Consider the following 14,138-nt stretch of genomic DNA (forward strand, 5'->3'; position numbering starts at 1 on the left):
AATAAATATACTCAATGATTTTTTTTTTGCTAACTGCAAGTTGAATCCATTTTGCAATTAATCTTATTGTTTTGAATTCAGAGTGTTCTTTTAAAAAATTAATTTTATTATTCTCAAGTGACTTCCACTAAAATCTTATTCCAACAATGCCTTCACATGGTGTGGTCTCCCCTTCTAAATTCCTCAAGCGCCGGGACTTTGTTTTTTCTTTGTATTTTCAGTGCTTAGCCCAGGGGCTGGCACATAGTAAGGGCAAAGTAAATGTTTGGTGCTTGATAGACTGACGATCCTTAGTTCTTGAAGGTGATGGCAATGGCACATAAGCTCTACCATGTCTCACTTACTTAAGGCACCAGGGTTGTGGACATTAACCTAGATAACTCCACAGAGGTTCATCATGGCAGAGGCTACTCGATGGTGGAAGTAGTTCCCACTCCATTGAAATTGGAGATCCTTATGTGCCTACCCCAGTGAAAGGTGATATGGGAAGAACACACATTCCCTTCCCTTTGGAAGCTCCTTAGTCTAGTGGGGAAGACCACAGTTAGGCACTTGAAACAATTAGAAAACAATACAGGATCAAGTATGATCGAGGGTTAGATTGGAGAAGGTAATTGGAGAATGGGAATTTCATAAGTCAGTGATATTTATTATAAACATGGCAGAAAGGGCTTCGACTTGCTCTGGGAAGCAGCCAGGCTTTCTAGGAAGGGACCAACCAACCTAGACTAAGCTAACTAAGTGGCAGGCCCAGGGCCTGGCCCAAGGAAGTCCTTAGTTCTGGGAGGGAGGGGAAGTATATCATTATGACTAACTGACCTTTCTCTTTCCTTTCCTGTCTTCCAGAGACATCAGCAACAACAAGATTTTGACACTAGAAGAAGGAATATTTGCTAATTTATTTAATTTAAGTGAAATGTAAGCTGGAACAATTTTCATTCAATAATGACTGTTCTGATTAGGTCAAGAATTATCCCTACACATACACATCTTTCCCCCTTAGACTGACCCCGAGTATAGCTTCTGAGGGACAGAGAAGTTTATCTGGACATCTATTTCCTGAGTGATCCAGAGAACCAACTGGGGTCTGGGCTGCAAGCAATGGTGGGTTAAGGAAGCAGGGATTTTGCCTCAATTCTTGGGGCTTCCTGTCACATTTGGGGATTTCCTGGAGCTTCAAGTCACAGGGCTCAAATTCACCATAGGCTCACCTCTCCCTACATCATCCTTCCATAGACGAGTCCGGGTCCTCCAGGAATTCCCACACTCTAAAGACTAAACAAGAGATTTGTTAACAATATTCTCAAAGGAATTTAGATTAGATGTTACTCCCTACTGTCAGGACTAGATAATACTGACTGGGAGGGTGCCCAAGAGAAGCCACAGAATCCCAATTCCTAAAGAACTTCAAATTAAAGCCTCTTCCTATTTCCCCTCAAGAGTGGCCCACATACCTATATGTAAAAGTTGGAGTAGGTGGTCTTTGACCCATTTCTTCTATGTCTGGGGTTCTCCTAATCCCCATCTTTTCTTCTGTGGCAGAAACTTGAGTTTGAATCCATTCATCTGTGACTGCAACCTGTCCTGGTTTCCCAGCTGGGTGGATGAGCAGAAGGTCAGTGTGGTTCAACCGAGGGAGACTCGATGTGCTGAGCCACCCCGGCTGGCAGATGTCCCCATCCTCAGTGTCTCCTTCTCTGATGGCACCTGTGGTGAGTGGGGCTATGGCGGAGGGCCAAGTACCCCGGATGGATCAGTTGATATCCAGACTGAATTTCTCTGCTGGCAGAGTCCTTTTGAAGGCCCTCTAGGGGGAAGACAGGAGGGAGGAAGAAAGCTAGCCCCTGATCTTGGAAGCTTTTGATGTGGGGAAAATGAGACAAAGGCAGGAAAATAAAGGCCAGAAAAATCACAAAGAAACAAGCGCAAATTAAAGCAGGACAAATTGAATCCATAAATTAAGAAAGGGTCCAAAATTAGGCAGGCATATGGAGGAGGGCTTCCTGGAGAAAGAGAACACGGATCTCTCATGCACCTGTTCCCCTGTCCCTGCCAGATTTGGAGTACATCGCCTGTGTCCAAGACAACAGCTCGAGCGCTATGACTGTGGTCATCTTCTCTGCTGCCCTCGATGGGGAGTTCACGCGGAATACCTGCAGCGCCTTCTGTTTTTCCTTTGGTCAGCAGTATGGGGGGCTCTCAGAGGAGGGCCGCTGCTTCTGTGGTATGGCACGCTCCCCAAATGCATCCTCCGGCTGCCTCCGCTTCTGTCCTGGGCTCGCAGCACCTCCCGTTGCCTGCCGGGTCCCCTTCATTCTCCACAACGTCTTCCCTGCCTCCCTAGAAGCCTCTCTCTGGGGTCCCGGGGGCCCCCAGCCTGCTGGCCACCCCGTGGTCTTCAATGTGAGCACCCCGCTGCCTGCCAACAACTTACGCTGGGACTTTGGCGATGGAGCCCCGGCCCTGATCGCCGGCCCGGCGGCATCTCATCGATTTATTCTCCCTGGCCACTACAACGTGACGGCTGTTCTGACCTTGGAAGTAGGCACGGCCTTGCTGTGGACCGAGGTGCAGGTAGAGGCCGTGCCCACAGAACTAGAGCTGCTGTGCCCGTCCTGGCTACAAAGTAACGAAAGCCTTGAAATTGGTGTCCGGAACCGAGGAGGCACCGGACTGAGCGCCACCTACAGCATCACGGCAGAGAGCGAGCAGCCTGCTCAAGGTTAGGGGGAAGAGGCACCTCTTTCTTCTCCCTGCTCCGTTTTACTCCTCCCAGGCTTTGAGGGACGTGAATCCACTCATTGTGCTAGTTTTGTCCACCCCCTCGCTTTTTAGCGTGCATTGCCCATTTCCCTCCCCACCATGTTCTTACCAATGACTCAGAGTGGAATGGAAGAGCCAAGAAGGAGCCTTCATGCCGCGCACCCTGCCGCTGATGGTCTGGAGGTGGCCAGGGCACAGGGCAGAAGGCCCGGTTTGGGTCACTGCTACAGTGGGTAGGGTTGTCCCAGGCTTCTCTCAAGAGGAATCCTTACTCTTTCTCTCCCTACCCTCTTTTACAGTGGTTCACCCCCTGTGCCCCTCCAACACTGACATCTTCCCTGGGAATGGTCACTGCTATCGCTTGGTAGTGGAGAAGGCTGCGTGGCTCCAGGCCCAGAGGCACTGCCTTGCCTGGGGTGGGGGAGACCTGGCCATTGTGGGCAGCCCCGAGATCCAGCGCTTCCTGGTCTCCCAGGTCACCAGGTAAGGGCAGTCTTCTCTCTGGGTGCCAGAAATAGGATGCGAGGGATCCAATAGGACTGACTTCCTGGCCAGGGTGGGCATCTCTATTGCCCAGGAATCTAAAGGGAAGGTTGAAGTGGGTCTAAGGATCCATAGCCCTTCAAACTCCGTATCTCCCATCCGGAGGGAGCTTTGAAAATACACGCCTGCAACTCGGCCTCCCGAGAGCTAAAGATAAAAGGGGGAGCCCCAGAGGTAGGGGTTAGAATGACCAGAGTCACTATTCTTTACTCAACTATCCATGGATAAACCACCAGAAGCCACTGTTTCATCAGTGTGGGATTCCCTCCACCGATATAGATGGCAGCCCTTCAGTGAGTTGGTGAGAGTTGTCAGCTGGGTGTCAATCCTTTTTTTTTTTTTAAACTCTTACCTTCTGTCTTAAAATCAGTCCTAGGGATGCAAGGCAAAAGAGCAGTTAGGGCTAGGCAATGGGGGTTAAGTGACTCATCCAGGGTCACACAGCTAAGAAGTGTCTGAGGCCGAATCCAGGACCTCCCGTCTCCAGGCCTGGCTCTCTATCCTCTGAGTCACCCAGCTGCCCCATCACAATCCTTTTTTAATGTAGCTGGGTTTATCTTCAAATTAGTAGACAATCAGTGAGTCCATCTTTAGAGTTTTACTAGCTTGGTAGAGCCTGCGCCCCACTGGCATAATCTCCAAGAATCCAAAGTCACTTCCGTACCACTATTAGCATCGAGGGAGGATGTTAGTGAAGGATTTTCCACAGATGTTGATGCCAATATTGAAGATATTGAAAAATTAGGGAGCAGCTTTTGATCACCCTTATTATTTCAATACCCTCCTTTTCTATATAGTGCAGACAGCAGGGGCTAATTACAAGCATTATAACCAGAGCTAGGCAGAATTAGGACAAGAATGCTCATGCAAGAAAACAGTAACACAACTTTGAAAGACTCAAGAATCCTTTTTTAAAAAGAAATTTTGTTAAATATTTATTAATTACATGTAAAAAATTTTCACATATTTTTTTAAAATTTGAGTTCCAAATTCTACCCCCCCTCCTACGTCACCCTTTGAGAAGGCCAAAAGTATGATCTTGATTATGCATGTGAAATTGTGTAAAATATATTTCTATATTAGCCACATTGCAAAAGAAAACACACAAATAAGAAAAATAAAGTTTTAAACAAGTATGCTTCAATCTACATGCGGAGTTCATCAGCTAACTTGCTCTGTCTCTGTCTCTGTCTCTCTCTCTCACTCTCTCACACTCTCAGTGAATAGCATTTTTCATCATGGATCCTTTGGAATCATCTTGGATCATTGGAAAGACTTAGGAAATCTGATCAATACAATGACCAACCATCATTCTAACTTTTGCTGCAACTAAGCCGCCATCTTGGCTCCACACTCCAACCTCAATTCTGGAGGATTCATGATGAAATCTGTTACCTAACTTCAGATAGGGAGGGGATAGACTCTGTGGACATCAAGACATATATATACATATATATATATATGTCTACAAACACACAGAGGCCACATCCAAATATATATATATATATATATATATATATGTTTATATGTATATATGTATTTTTTAATTTTTAGTTTAATTTTAGTATTGGTCACATCTAATATATCTATTATGTATATTTGGACATGACCAATACTAAACTGTTTTGCTCGACTGTACTTGTAATAGAATTTGTTTTCCTTGCTTTCTTGTAGGGGTGGGGGCAGTGAGGGAGATGGGAAGGAGAGGAGAGGGAACCTGAAAATCAAGTAAAATCTAAAATAAATCAGTGGGACAACTAGCTGGGTATAAGTCACTTAACTCCAGTTGCCTAGTCCTTACCACTTTACTGTCTTAGTATCAATTCTCAGATAAGGATTTTTTTTTTGAAAATTTTATTTAATTAGTCAATTTAGAACATTTTTCCTTCGTTACAAGTCATGTTCTTTTCCTCCCCTCCCCCCACTCTTCCTGTAGCCGACGTGCAATTCCACTGTGTTTTACATGTGTCCTTGATCAAAACCTATTTCCATGTTGTTGATGTTTACGCTAGGGTGATCATTTAGATAAGACATGGATTTTTAAAAATAATAATAAAATAAAATAAATCAGTACCCCCAAACCTGTAGATATGCCTTTTGGATTATCCAAAGCACATTTGTTCATTATAGCATGGATAATTTAGAAACTGCTAGAAAAAGTGGCAGGGAATTGCTGGTGGGGATTTCCCCAAAGCCTAAGGGGCCGGGAAGCAAGACATATGATATGTATACATAGGATCTGGGGACTTTGCGCCTTGGATATAGTCATTTTTTGCCAATACTCACTGGAGGAGTCAGAGAATGAAGAAGGGGGTAAGTGAGAGCTGGGGTAGAAGAGGGGAGGGAGAATAAGAAGGGGGGAAGCTGGACTGGGCAGCTTGGTCCAGAGGTGGTTCTGTCCAGTTGGCCAGCTGCCATGACAGGGCTATTATTGCTCTGGCCCTGGGGAGGAGAAGAACTCTTCCGGCCTGATGGCTTGCTCTTGTCAACACTACCAGATGCAGATGTTGGCTGGGGGCAGCTTTTATAAACATGTCTAGGAAAGCACACGGAATGTCCCAGATGTGAGGGTAGAGGGGTGTTCCCCAAATGGCCCCTCCCTGGATTTCATGCCCCTCCCCCCATCACCACCCAGTGGGGAAATCTGTTTCCCAGATGGACTGGGAAAATGTAACAGTGTCCAGAATTCTCTGATGCCCCAGGCCCATCTTAACCCCACACTGAATATTCCCAGTTTATATCCCAAGCCTCTTAGTCTCAGGTGGCCCCTGAAGGCTCACATCCCTGGAAGGGAGAAGCTCTGTCCCAGATATAATGTTTCTTGATACCAACTTTCTCATATTGAGTATTTGCATGATTTGTATGACTCTGTGTCCATTTATGACTTCTCCCCTTTGGGGCCCTGGGCTGAGTATCCAGACCGTCTGAAACAGTCGGTGGCGAAAACAGGTGTGACCAACCCAGTCTGAGAAGACATACGCACATAGTCACCCATTTTGAAGCTTCAGATTTCTTTGGCCTTGTGGGGAAATGAAGTAGAAATGTGGTTTCCATTAGCAAGAAGCTTTACTGGGTCATTTAGTGTGTCTCTCTGTCTCTCTGTTTCTGTCTCTCTCTCTTTCTTTCTCGTTCTCTCTCCCTTTCTCGTTCTGTCTCTTTTTCTGTCTCTTGTTCTGTCTCTGTCTTTCTCTTTTGTTCTCTATCTCATTCTCTCTCATCCTATCTCTCTCATCCTGGCTCTCTCACTTCCTCTCTCTCTCCCCCTCTCTCTTTCTCTCTCTCTTATTCTATCTCTTTCTCTTTTGTTCTCTCTCATTCTCTCTCTTTCTCTCTGCCTTGTTCTATCTCTTTATCTTTTGTTCTCTTTCTCATCCTGTCTCTCTCTCGCTCTCTCTCTTCCTCTCCCTCTCTCTGTCTTGTTCTATCTCTTTTTCTTTTGTTCTCTCTCTCTCATTCTCTCTCTTTCTTTCTCTCTTGTCCTCTCTCACTCACTCATTCACTCTTGCTCTACCTTTTCTCTAAAATCTACTTATCCATATAAATTCATATAGTGGTGTGTGTGTGTCCACTTATTTCCTAGTGATGCTACTCCATCTCCCTCCCATGAGGACACAGAGAGGCTTTCAAGCCCCAAAGATCAGTGGGTAGAAGGGGACCTTCATGGGATGGGCTGAGTAGGATGAAGACCCTAGGGTTCACCTCTAAGGTCACCCAACTCAGTCCCTACCCAGTACCACAGTTCTTCAGCTGTGGGTCTGGATGGGGGAGGATTGGGAATGGGTGCTTCCACTTTGGGGGAGAGGAGAAATCTTCCTCCCTCGTGATTCATGCACACGCCCATCCCAGCGTGGCTGTGCTAGCAGGGGGAAGACACTTGGAGAGGAGCAACAAGGCCTTGGCAGCAAAGGGTCCGGGGAAATTACATGAAGGAAGAGCTCTGGCTGTAACCAGGACTCTGAGGACCCTAAACTCATAGTCCCCAGAGCACTGACTTTGGAGCTATAGCCCACGCTTTGTTGACTTCTGTTCCTCCAGGACTTTGCCCTTTAACTAGTAACTCCATTTTTGCACTGACCGGGCTGAGTCTGAGGCTTAGGAGGGACAAAGACAAACAAAAGAGCATCTTGGACAGGAATAGGCTGCCTCCCTCTCCTCGCACCATTATGCCCTGCTCTGCCCCTTGGTCTTTTCCTGGGTCCCAGGCCAGGAGCGCTCTCTGTTTTTTGAGGCTGGTGACTTCTCACCCTTCCCCTGCCGGTCTCAAATGTCACTGGGCCTGTAGCTAAGTAGACCCTGGCCGTTGACAGGAGCCTCGATGTATGGATTGGCTTCACGGCCTTGACGGGTCCAGGGGTGCCACCCCACGGAGAGGCCTTCAGCCTGGAGAGCTGTCAGAACTGGCTGCCTGGAGAGCCGCACCCTGCCAACGCCGAGCACTGTGTGCGCCTGGGCCCTGCCGGCCAGTGCAATACCGACCTTTGTACGGCCACCCACAGCTATGTGTGCGAGTTCCAGCCCACAGGTATTTGTTCTCGAGAGGTGGGGAGGCACAGGCGTACACACACACACACACACACACACACACACACACACACACACACGGAGTGCCCTCTGGCAGCCCAGAGCACCCCAATGTCCAAGCCCAAGGCAGCCTGACAACAGAGCCTTTCTCAGGCCCCACACTCATCACACAGTTCTCCAGTCCTACTCTGGGAGCTAGGACCTCTCCCCTGCACAAAATTATTATCCATGGGCCAGTGGCTGATTGAGAACCGAGTTGTGGGGATGGGGGGATTGGAAAGGCCTGAGGCTGCTGAACAGCAAGTGTCCCTGCCTGTTTCTGCCTATCACCACTGCCATTCTCATCCTCTTCCCCTAATCCCCCCAGCCAAACAAGTACATTTCTCTCTGGCCATTCAAGCCATTGCTTCCTCTGCTTGGAGACCAGAGACCTTCTGACCTCAAGAACACCCAAGCCATCAGTCCCTTCTCCTTACTAGGGATTGTGTCGAGTGCGGATAATTTCTTTGTGGGTGATGCCGGCTCAGATCTGCCAGGGCCCACGGTCCCGGTGGAGGAGCGGGACTCCCTCTCTGCCCCAGGACGTGAGACTGTGGAGGTAACGTGGAGCTTCTGCCTCTTAAATCTTTCCTCCCAATCCTGTTAAAAATGTACCTTCTCCAGGAAGCCTCATCTGAGGGACTCCCACCCGATTCTAAGTGTGCTTCTCATTCCCCCACCCCACTCCTTGGCATTTGTTGATTCCTTCTTGAATCTTATTGATGTGTTTACATCTTGTTTTTCTAATTAGGTTAAGAATCCCTCCCCAAAGGGCTGGGAACTCTGCCTCCCCTATCCGACTGGAAGATTTCCCAGGGAGACTAGGAGCTTCCTGACATCATTAACCATGTCTCCCCCATAAGACTAGGTGCTCCCCAAGGGGGGGATTATATTTCTAGGGGCTCCCTAAAAACAAGGATGGTCCTGTCAGATTAGGAGCTCCCTTTGTCTTTCCCCAAATGACAAGGAAGATCAGTACCCCCATCATACGTGGAGGTCCCTCAGGACAGGGGCAATGTCTTGCCTCAGACTGGGAGGTTCCTGAGGTCAGGAATTCACTCCCCTTCACCCCATCATATGAGGGTCTCTCTGTGGATAAAGATCCCTTCTTTTCCCTTCCCTGCCAGCTCTGAGCAAAGTCCTCAACACACAGGACCATTCAGTCCAGGTGGGCAAATTAACTCTCAGCCTGTATGTTGAGGCCTCTTTCTCTCTCTGTCCAGGTGATGATTTTTCCTGGTCTGGAGATGCAACAGAAGGGTTTTCTCACTGCTGCTGAGTTTGAGACTCAGGACCTGATGCAGCCTGTACAAATGAGGCTTCAGGTGTATCGTCCTGTGGAAGGGGGTAAGACTCTCGCTCTCCTCTCGTATGCTTGGCCCCAGGGCAGGGGGAAGCTGTGGCTACCTAGAGAAGGCATTCCAAGACTCAACCCCTCTCTTCATGGCCAGAGCCCATGAATTAGACACAGTTGTTAGATAACAGTCGTGTTTGCCAGGTTCTAGTCCGTGTTTCTCATTCCCTTAGCCTAAGCCAGTTGGTCTGTGCTGAGACTAAGTCTTCTCTGTTTGTTGCTAGAGAAAGATATTACATAAATTCTCTTCTGGAAAATAGAGTTGGAGCATGCTTGGGATCTTCTCTTTTGGGCAAATCCTCCCCCCGTCTCATACCTCCTTCTTGCTCTCCTTCCAGGTATTCCAGAGAACACTAGCCAACCTTTATGCCCATCCATGGACAACCAAACGTGGGTGCCCCTTGATTGCTTGCCTGGAGAGCACTGGTGTCCCTTGGCAAATCTGTGCTTGCCCCTGGACAGTCCTTGCAGCCTATCACCCTGTGCTAATGATTCCTCCCCTGAACAGGACAACCACTGGTCCGGCCACTACTCACTTTGGAGGGAGTTCTTGTTCTCTCTCCCAGCAGGCCCTTCCTCTCAGTATTCAGTATGTATTCCCCAGCTTTGGACCTGGACCTCTGGGGGATGGGGGGGGGGGGAGAAGAATGTTTTTCCTTTCGGTGCTATCCCTGGGGACTCTCCTGTTAGAATAGGGGTTCTAAAACTGGGGTCTGGTTTTTTTATATAGATTTCAAACTCTTAAGGGTATTCATGATTGGGGAAAGGGAGTGATGGTGAGGCAGGAAGATACCTGCTTCTATAAAATGATTCTTTGAAATGCAATTTGAAAGCACAAAAACCCTAGAAACAATCCTTGTGTCTAAGGATTAGGGAATTAGCTGGCAAACTAGTACATGATAATTTGACAGTGATACTGTGAAGACTATGGAGTTTCATGGGAAGCTTTACACAAAGGGAGGCAGAAGATAGGAAACTGAATCCAAATAGCCATGTATATACACTGACAACTGTGTAAATAATAGCAGAACAACCTAGACAGATATGCAGAAGCAAAGAGGACATTTGTGGTGCTAGCTGGTCAAAGGTAAGACTTTAAACAAATACTTGTTTCATGTTTTAAAAATACATATATATGTATTTTGAGAACTATTTCAGTATAAATAATTCCTTTGTGATCCTACATATTTTATTTTGTGCTTTTAAAAGTATTCTGAGAAGGGGTCCATAGGTTTGGCCAAACTAACACAGGCATCCAGAATGCAAAAACATTTAAAGAGCCGCTGTACTAGAAGGAACAGACCACTCTTATGCCACATGCCCAGGGACAGAGCCCCAGCTCTTGGCAATGTTGCTGGGGATGGGGTATAGTCATGGTGAAAATTTTCATCTTAAATTGTAAACAAGGAACTAAAATGATATGCCCTACTCAGTTTGTCAGCACCATTAAATTTAAATCATTTTAATAGGGAAAAATTATAATAATTTTATCTTCAGGAATGAAGTCATCTTGTGCTTCCTTTTGTGTCAGGGAAGGTTCTGCCCAAGTGCCCCCTCCCCCACAACAGCGGTCAGCACTTACCAGAAATCAGCTGTGGGACCACTTGAGCCAGTTGGCATATCTAACCGTACTGCCTTTCCCTCCAGGTGAGCTTCAGCGGCAAGAATATCTCCTTGCTTCCTGGAGACCTCTTCAGCCTCCAACACGATGCCGGTCCAGGCTCTCTGCTACGATTTCTGCCTCGTCCTGAAGCTCTTCCCCACCAACGCTTCCAGCCCGAGTGCTTAAGTGCCAATGCCTCGACTTGGCTGCCCAGCCTACCTGCTCACTTCTCAGAGGTGCCTGTCCCTAATGGCTCTACCTGTGCCCTGCGTCTGCTCTTCGCCACCGAGCAGGTGACCCGTCTCCTGGGCCAGCCCTCTAACCCTGGGCTACAGCACGTCGGGCGCTACGTGTTCCGAGCTTCCCTGGACAATGGCGTGTCCAGCCACAACCTGTCCTGTAGCTTCCACGTACTGTCTCCTGTGGCAGGACTCCGAGTCATTCATCCCATGCCCCAGGGCGGTCTGATCTATGTATCGACCAACTGGACTTACCTAGTGCTGAAGATCAGCTCAGGGGCCAACTCCACAGCCCGGCGGCTGGGCAGCAACCAGAGTGTGCCCTTTGAAGCGTCCTGCCCCCTGGGAGTGGCCAGGCTCACGGCCGACTGTGCCCGTGAAACCAATGACAGCTGGTTTGCATTACTGGAACTCGATGGGCTTGGAGAGGATGAAAGCCTGGTGGAGATTGTAGCGGAGAACCGTGTGAGCCTCGAGAACATCAGCATTCAGGTGAAAGCCGAGGAGCCCATCCGGGGGCTTAGTGCCACCCCAAACCCACAGACCCGGGTCTTGCAGAGCACCCTGGTGGTGAGTAGGAATCAAGGAACCGAAGGGAGGAGAGGTTCCCCTTGGCTATAAATAGGGACTACTTAAAGGGAGGCTTCTTTTTGCCCTTCTCAGGGAGTTGGGAATAGTACTGGTCCTAGTCCCTAGATATCCCCCCGTCTTGAGGTCTAAAATCTGGGGTAAGAGGGTTTAGCTGTCCCTGAGCAGGGGGCATCTCTTCCTAACCACACTTAGAGATTGCCTGGATGGTCTCAGGGAAAGGGACAAGTTGGAGAAGAGTCTGGACCATCAGGCAGTTTATAGAAACAACTATGTGAAACTCATGTTTAAATCAGCTATCTGCAAGTGTTGTTTCATTTTGACTTTGTGACCAGCATATACATATATTTAATGAATACTTTTGAGTAAATGAATGAATGAGTAAGAGTCCTCCCAGTGCTTCCTGGGGCCAGGAGGAATCCTATATGAGTGGTCAGGGAGCCATAATTAGGTAGAGTCTGAGATTCCCTAATGCCGCTTTGGTAGGGGGGGTCTTGGCTGGCTGCCCCTCCACTTGGGAGCATGGGAGCTATGTCTGTCTCCTTCATTCCAGAGATACAGCCCCGTAGTGGAAGCCGGCTCCGACGTCGTCTTTAAGTGGACAATAGATGACAAGCAGTCTCTGACCTTCTACAACGTGGTCTTCAACGTCATCTACCAGAGTGCTGCTGTCTTTAAACTCTCGGTAAATAGAAACACTGACCCCTTGTCCGTCCCGTGGGCTTTAGAGAGAGGCTGGCCAGCGGCTCTGGGCCTGAACATCCCTGCTTCCTAAGCAGGACAGGCTGATGTAGCAACTGCTTCCTGTGTGTGATCTCATCTCTGCCTTTTTTTTTCTGCTTTGCTTTTCTGTTCCTGAAGGGTCCTGAAAAACCTAAGGGTGAGTGAGTTGGTTGGGGGGGGTTGGGAAGGGAAGGAGGGGGGAGGAAAGGGACTTGGGGCTTTCTCTAACCTTCTGTTCCTCTGTGTGTGCTGCTCTGTGTTTGAATTCCTGTCTGGCTTCCTTTTCTGTTCCTCTACCCTGCCTCCCCCTCTGAGGACCTGGTTTCAGGTCTTTGGTCCCAGCCCTTCCTGTGTCCTACAGCTGACAGCCTCCAACCACGTGAGTAACGTCACCGTGAACTACAATGTCACAGTGGAGAAGATGAATAAGATGAGAGACCTGGTGGTGTCAGAGGTTCCAGCCATCATTCCCCAGAACACCACGCTGCAGCTTGGCGCTAGTGTCCAAGTGGACTCAGCTGTGGAAGTCACTTTCTTGTGAGTCTTCCCCCATCTCAAACCCCCCCCCCCCCGCCCCGTGCCACCCTGAGCATCAGTTTCTCTGCTGGCCAAATGGACACAGTAACTCTCATTTGGAGCTCTCTTTGGGGAGAAATGAAGTTGTGGCTGGGGACATTCAGGATAGCCTTCACTGATCTGAGAACACACTTCTCTGTTGGGGATCCCCTCAACCAGAGTGAATTAAGAACTCTGAGTTTAGTTAATTATATTTCAGTCTTGGGGGGTAGGATAGCAAGGGAGCAGGGACAATCTGTTTGACCTGAGCCAATTCCCTGGAGCCATTTGAGCATTTCAGTACTTCTTCACCTTTCTCTGCCCTGGGATGGAAGTATTAGCCCTCTGACCCAAAGAAGGCGGTCCCCGTCTCCAAAGTCCTGTGTGGCAATTCCAGTCATTGCCCCTTGGGGTGCTGGTACAGGAGGTGGTCCGTGTCACCCTCCCCACCCTAATTTAGTTGTGTTCTGGACGTCCCTCTCTTGTTTCAAGGTACTTGCTCATTCCTTTACTCCTCCTCCTCCCTTCTTTCCAGGTGGACATTTGGGGATGGGGAGCAGGAGAGCGGTCAGTTCAAGCCCCCATACAATGAGTCTTTTCTGGTTCCTGAGCCTGGAGTCCATCAAGTGCTAATTGAACACAACGTCACGCATACCTACCATGTCCCAGGTAAGCAGTGTCAGGGGTAGCAGTTTTCCTCTCCCTCCCAATTTTCCTGTGATATTCCAAAGTGGCGAGTCAAAATCGGCAATTCTCTCCCCCTCGGTTCCTCCTTCAGGACTGCATGTTGCCTGGGTTTATTGACGTGAGATAAATCTCTGTTTCTCTTACCTGGTTCTCAATGATGGGCCTTTCTGAGTTTATAGTATTGTCGAGATCCATGGAAGAAACCGTACCATCAGCATGGGGAGTGGGGTACTGCGTCTCAGACTCTAGTGTGACTGACTTTCAGGGTTTGGGGGTCCTTCTGAAATGCTGGACAGAATAACTGGTTCCTCGCTCCTCCTCACATATATTTCATCTCCCATCTCTGTGTTTTTGCAGTCTCTTCCTTTGCCTAGAATGCACCCCCTCCTGCCTTTTGCCTCAAGTGCCACCTCCTACAAAAAAAGCCTTTCTTGACATCCCCAGTTATCCTCTCCCTCCAGATTGCCTGGTATTTGTTTTGTATTCATTTTAATATACTTATTAACATGGGATTACAGTACTA

At 48.3% G+C, this 14,138-nt stretch overlaps 1 protein-coding gene across 1 annotated transcript in view; it reads left to right on the top strand.

Annotated features, from left to right (window-relative positions):
- PKD1 (polycystin 1, transient receptor potential channel interacting) overlaps positions 1–14,138 on the top strand; it is a 126,433-nt gene that overhangs the window by 62,884 nt on the left and 49,411 nt on the right. Inside the window, exons 3-14 of the mRNA XM_001366899.4 lie at positions 847–918; positions 1,543–1,712; positions 2,057–2,722; positions 3,063–3,246; positions 7,614–7,828; positions 8,307–8,425; positions 9,090–9,213; positions 9,559–9,809; positions 10,868–11,632; positions 12,204–12,335; positions 12,735–12,910; positions 13,464–13,597. Coding sequence (XP_001366936.3) covers positions 847–918; positions 1,543–1,712; positions 2,057–2,722; positions 3,063–3,246; positions 7,614–7,828; positions 8,307–8,425; positions 9,090–9,213; positions 9,559–9,809; positions 10,868–11,632; positions 12,204–12,335; positions 12,735–12,910; positions 13,464–13,597 — 3,008 coding nt within the window. The remainder of the gene's footprint in view (positions 1–846; positions 919–1,542; positions 1,713–2,056; positions 2,723–3,062; positions 3,247–7,613; positions 7,829–8,306; positions 8,426–9,089; positions 9,214–9,558; positions 9,810–10,867; positions 11,633–12,203; positions 12,336–12,734; positions 12,911–13,463; positions 13,598–14,138) is intronic.

This window comes from Monodelphis domestica, chromosome 7 (assembly GCF_027887165.1).
Source record: "Monodelphis domestica isolate mMonDom1 chromosome 7, mMonDom1.pri, whole genome shotgun sequence".
NCBI classification, from domain to species: domain Eukaryota; kingdom Metazoa; phylum Chordata; class Mammalia; order Didelphimorphia; family Didelphidae; genus Monodelphis; species Monodelphis domestica.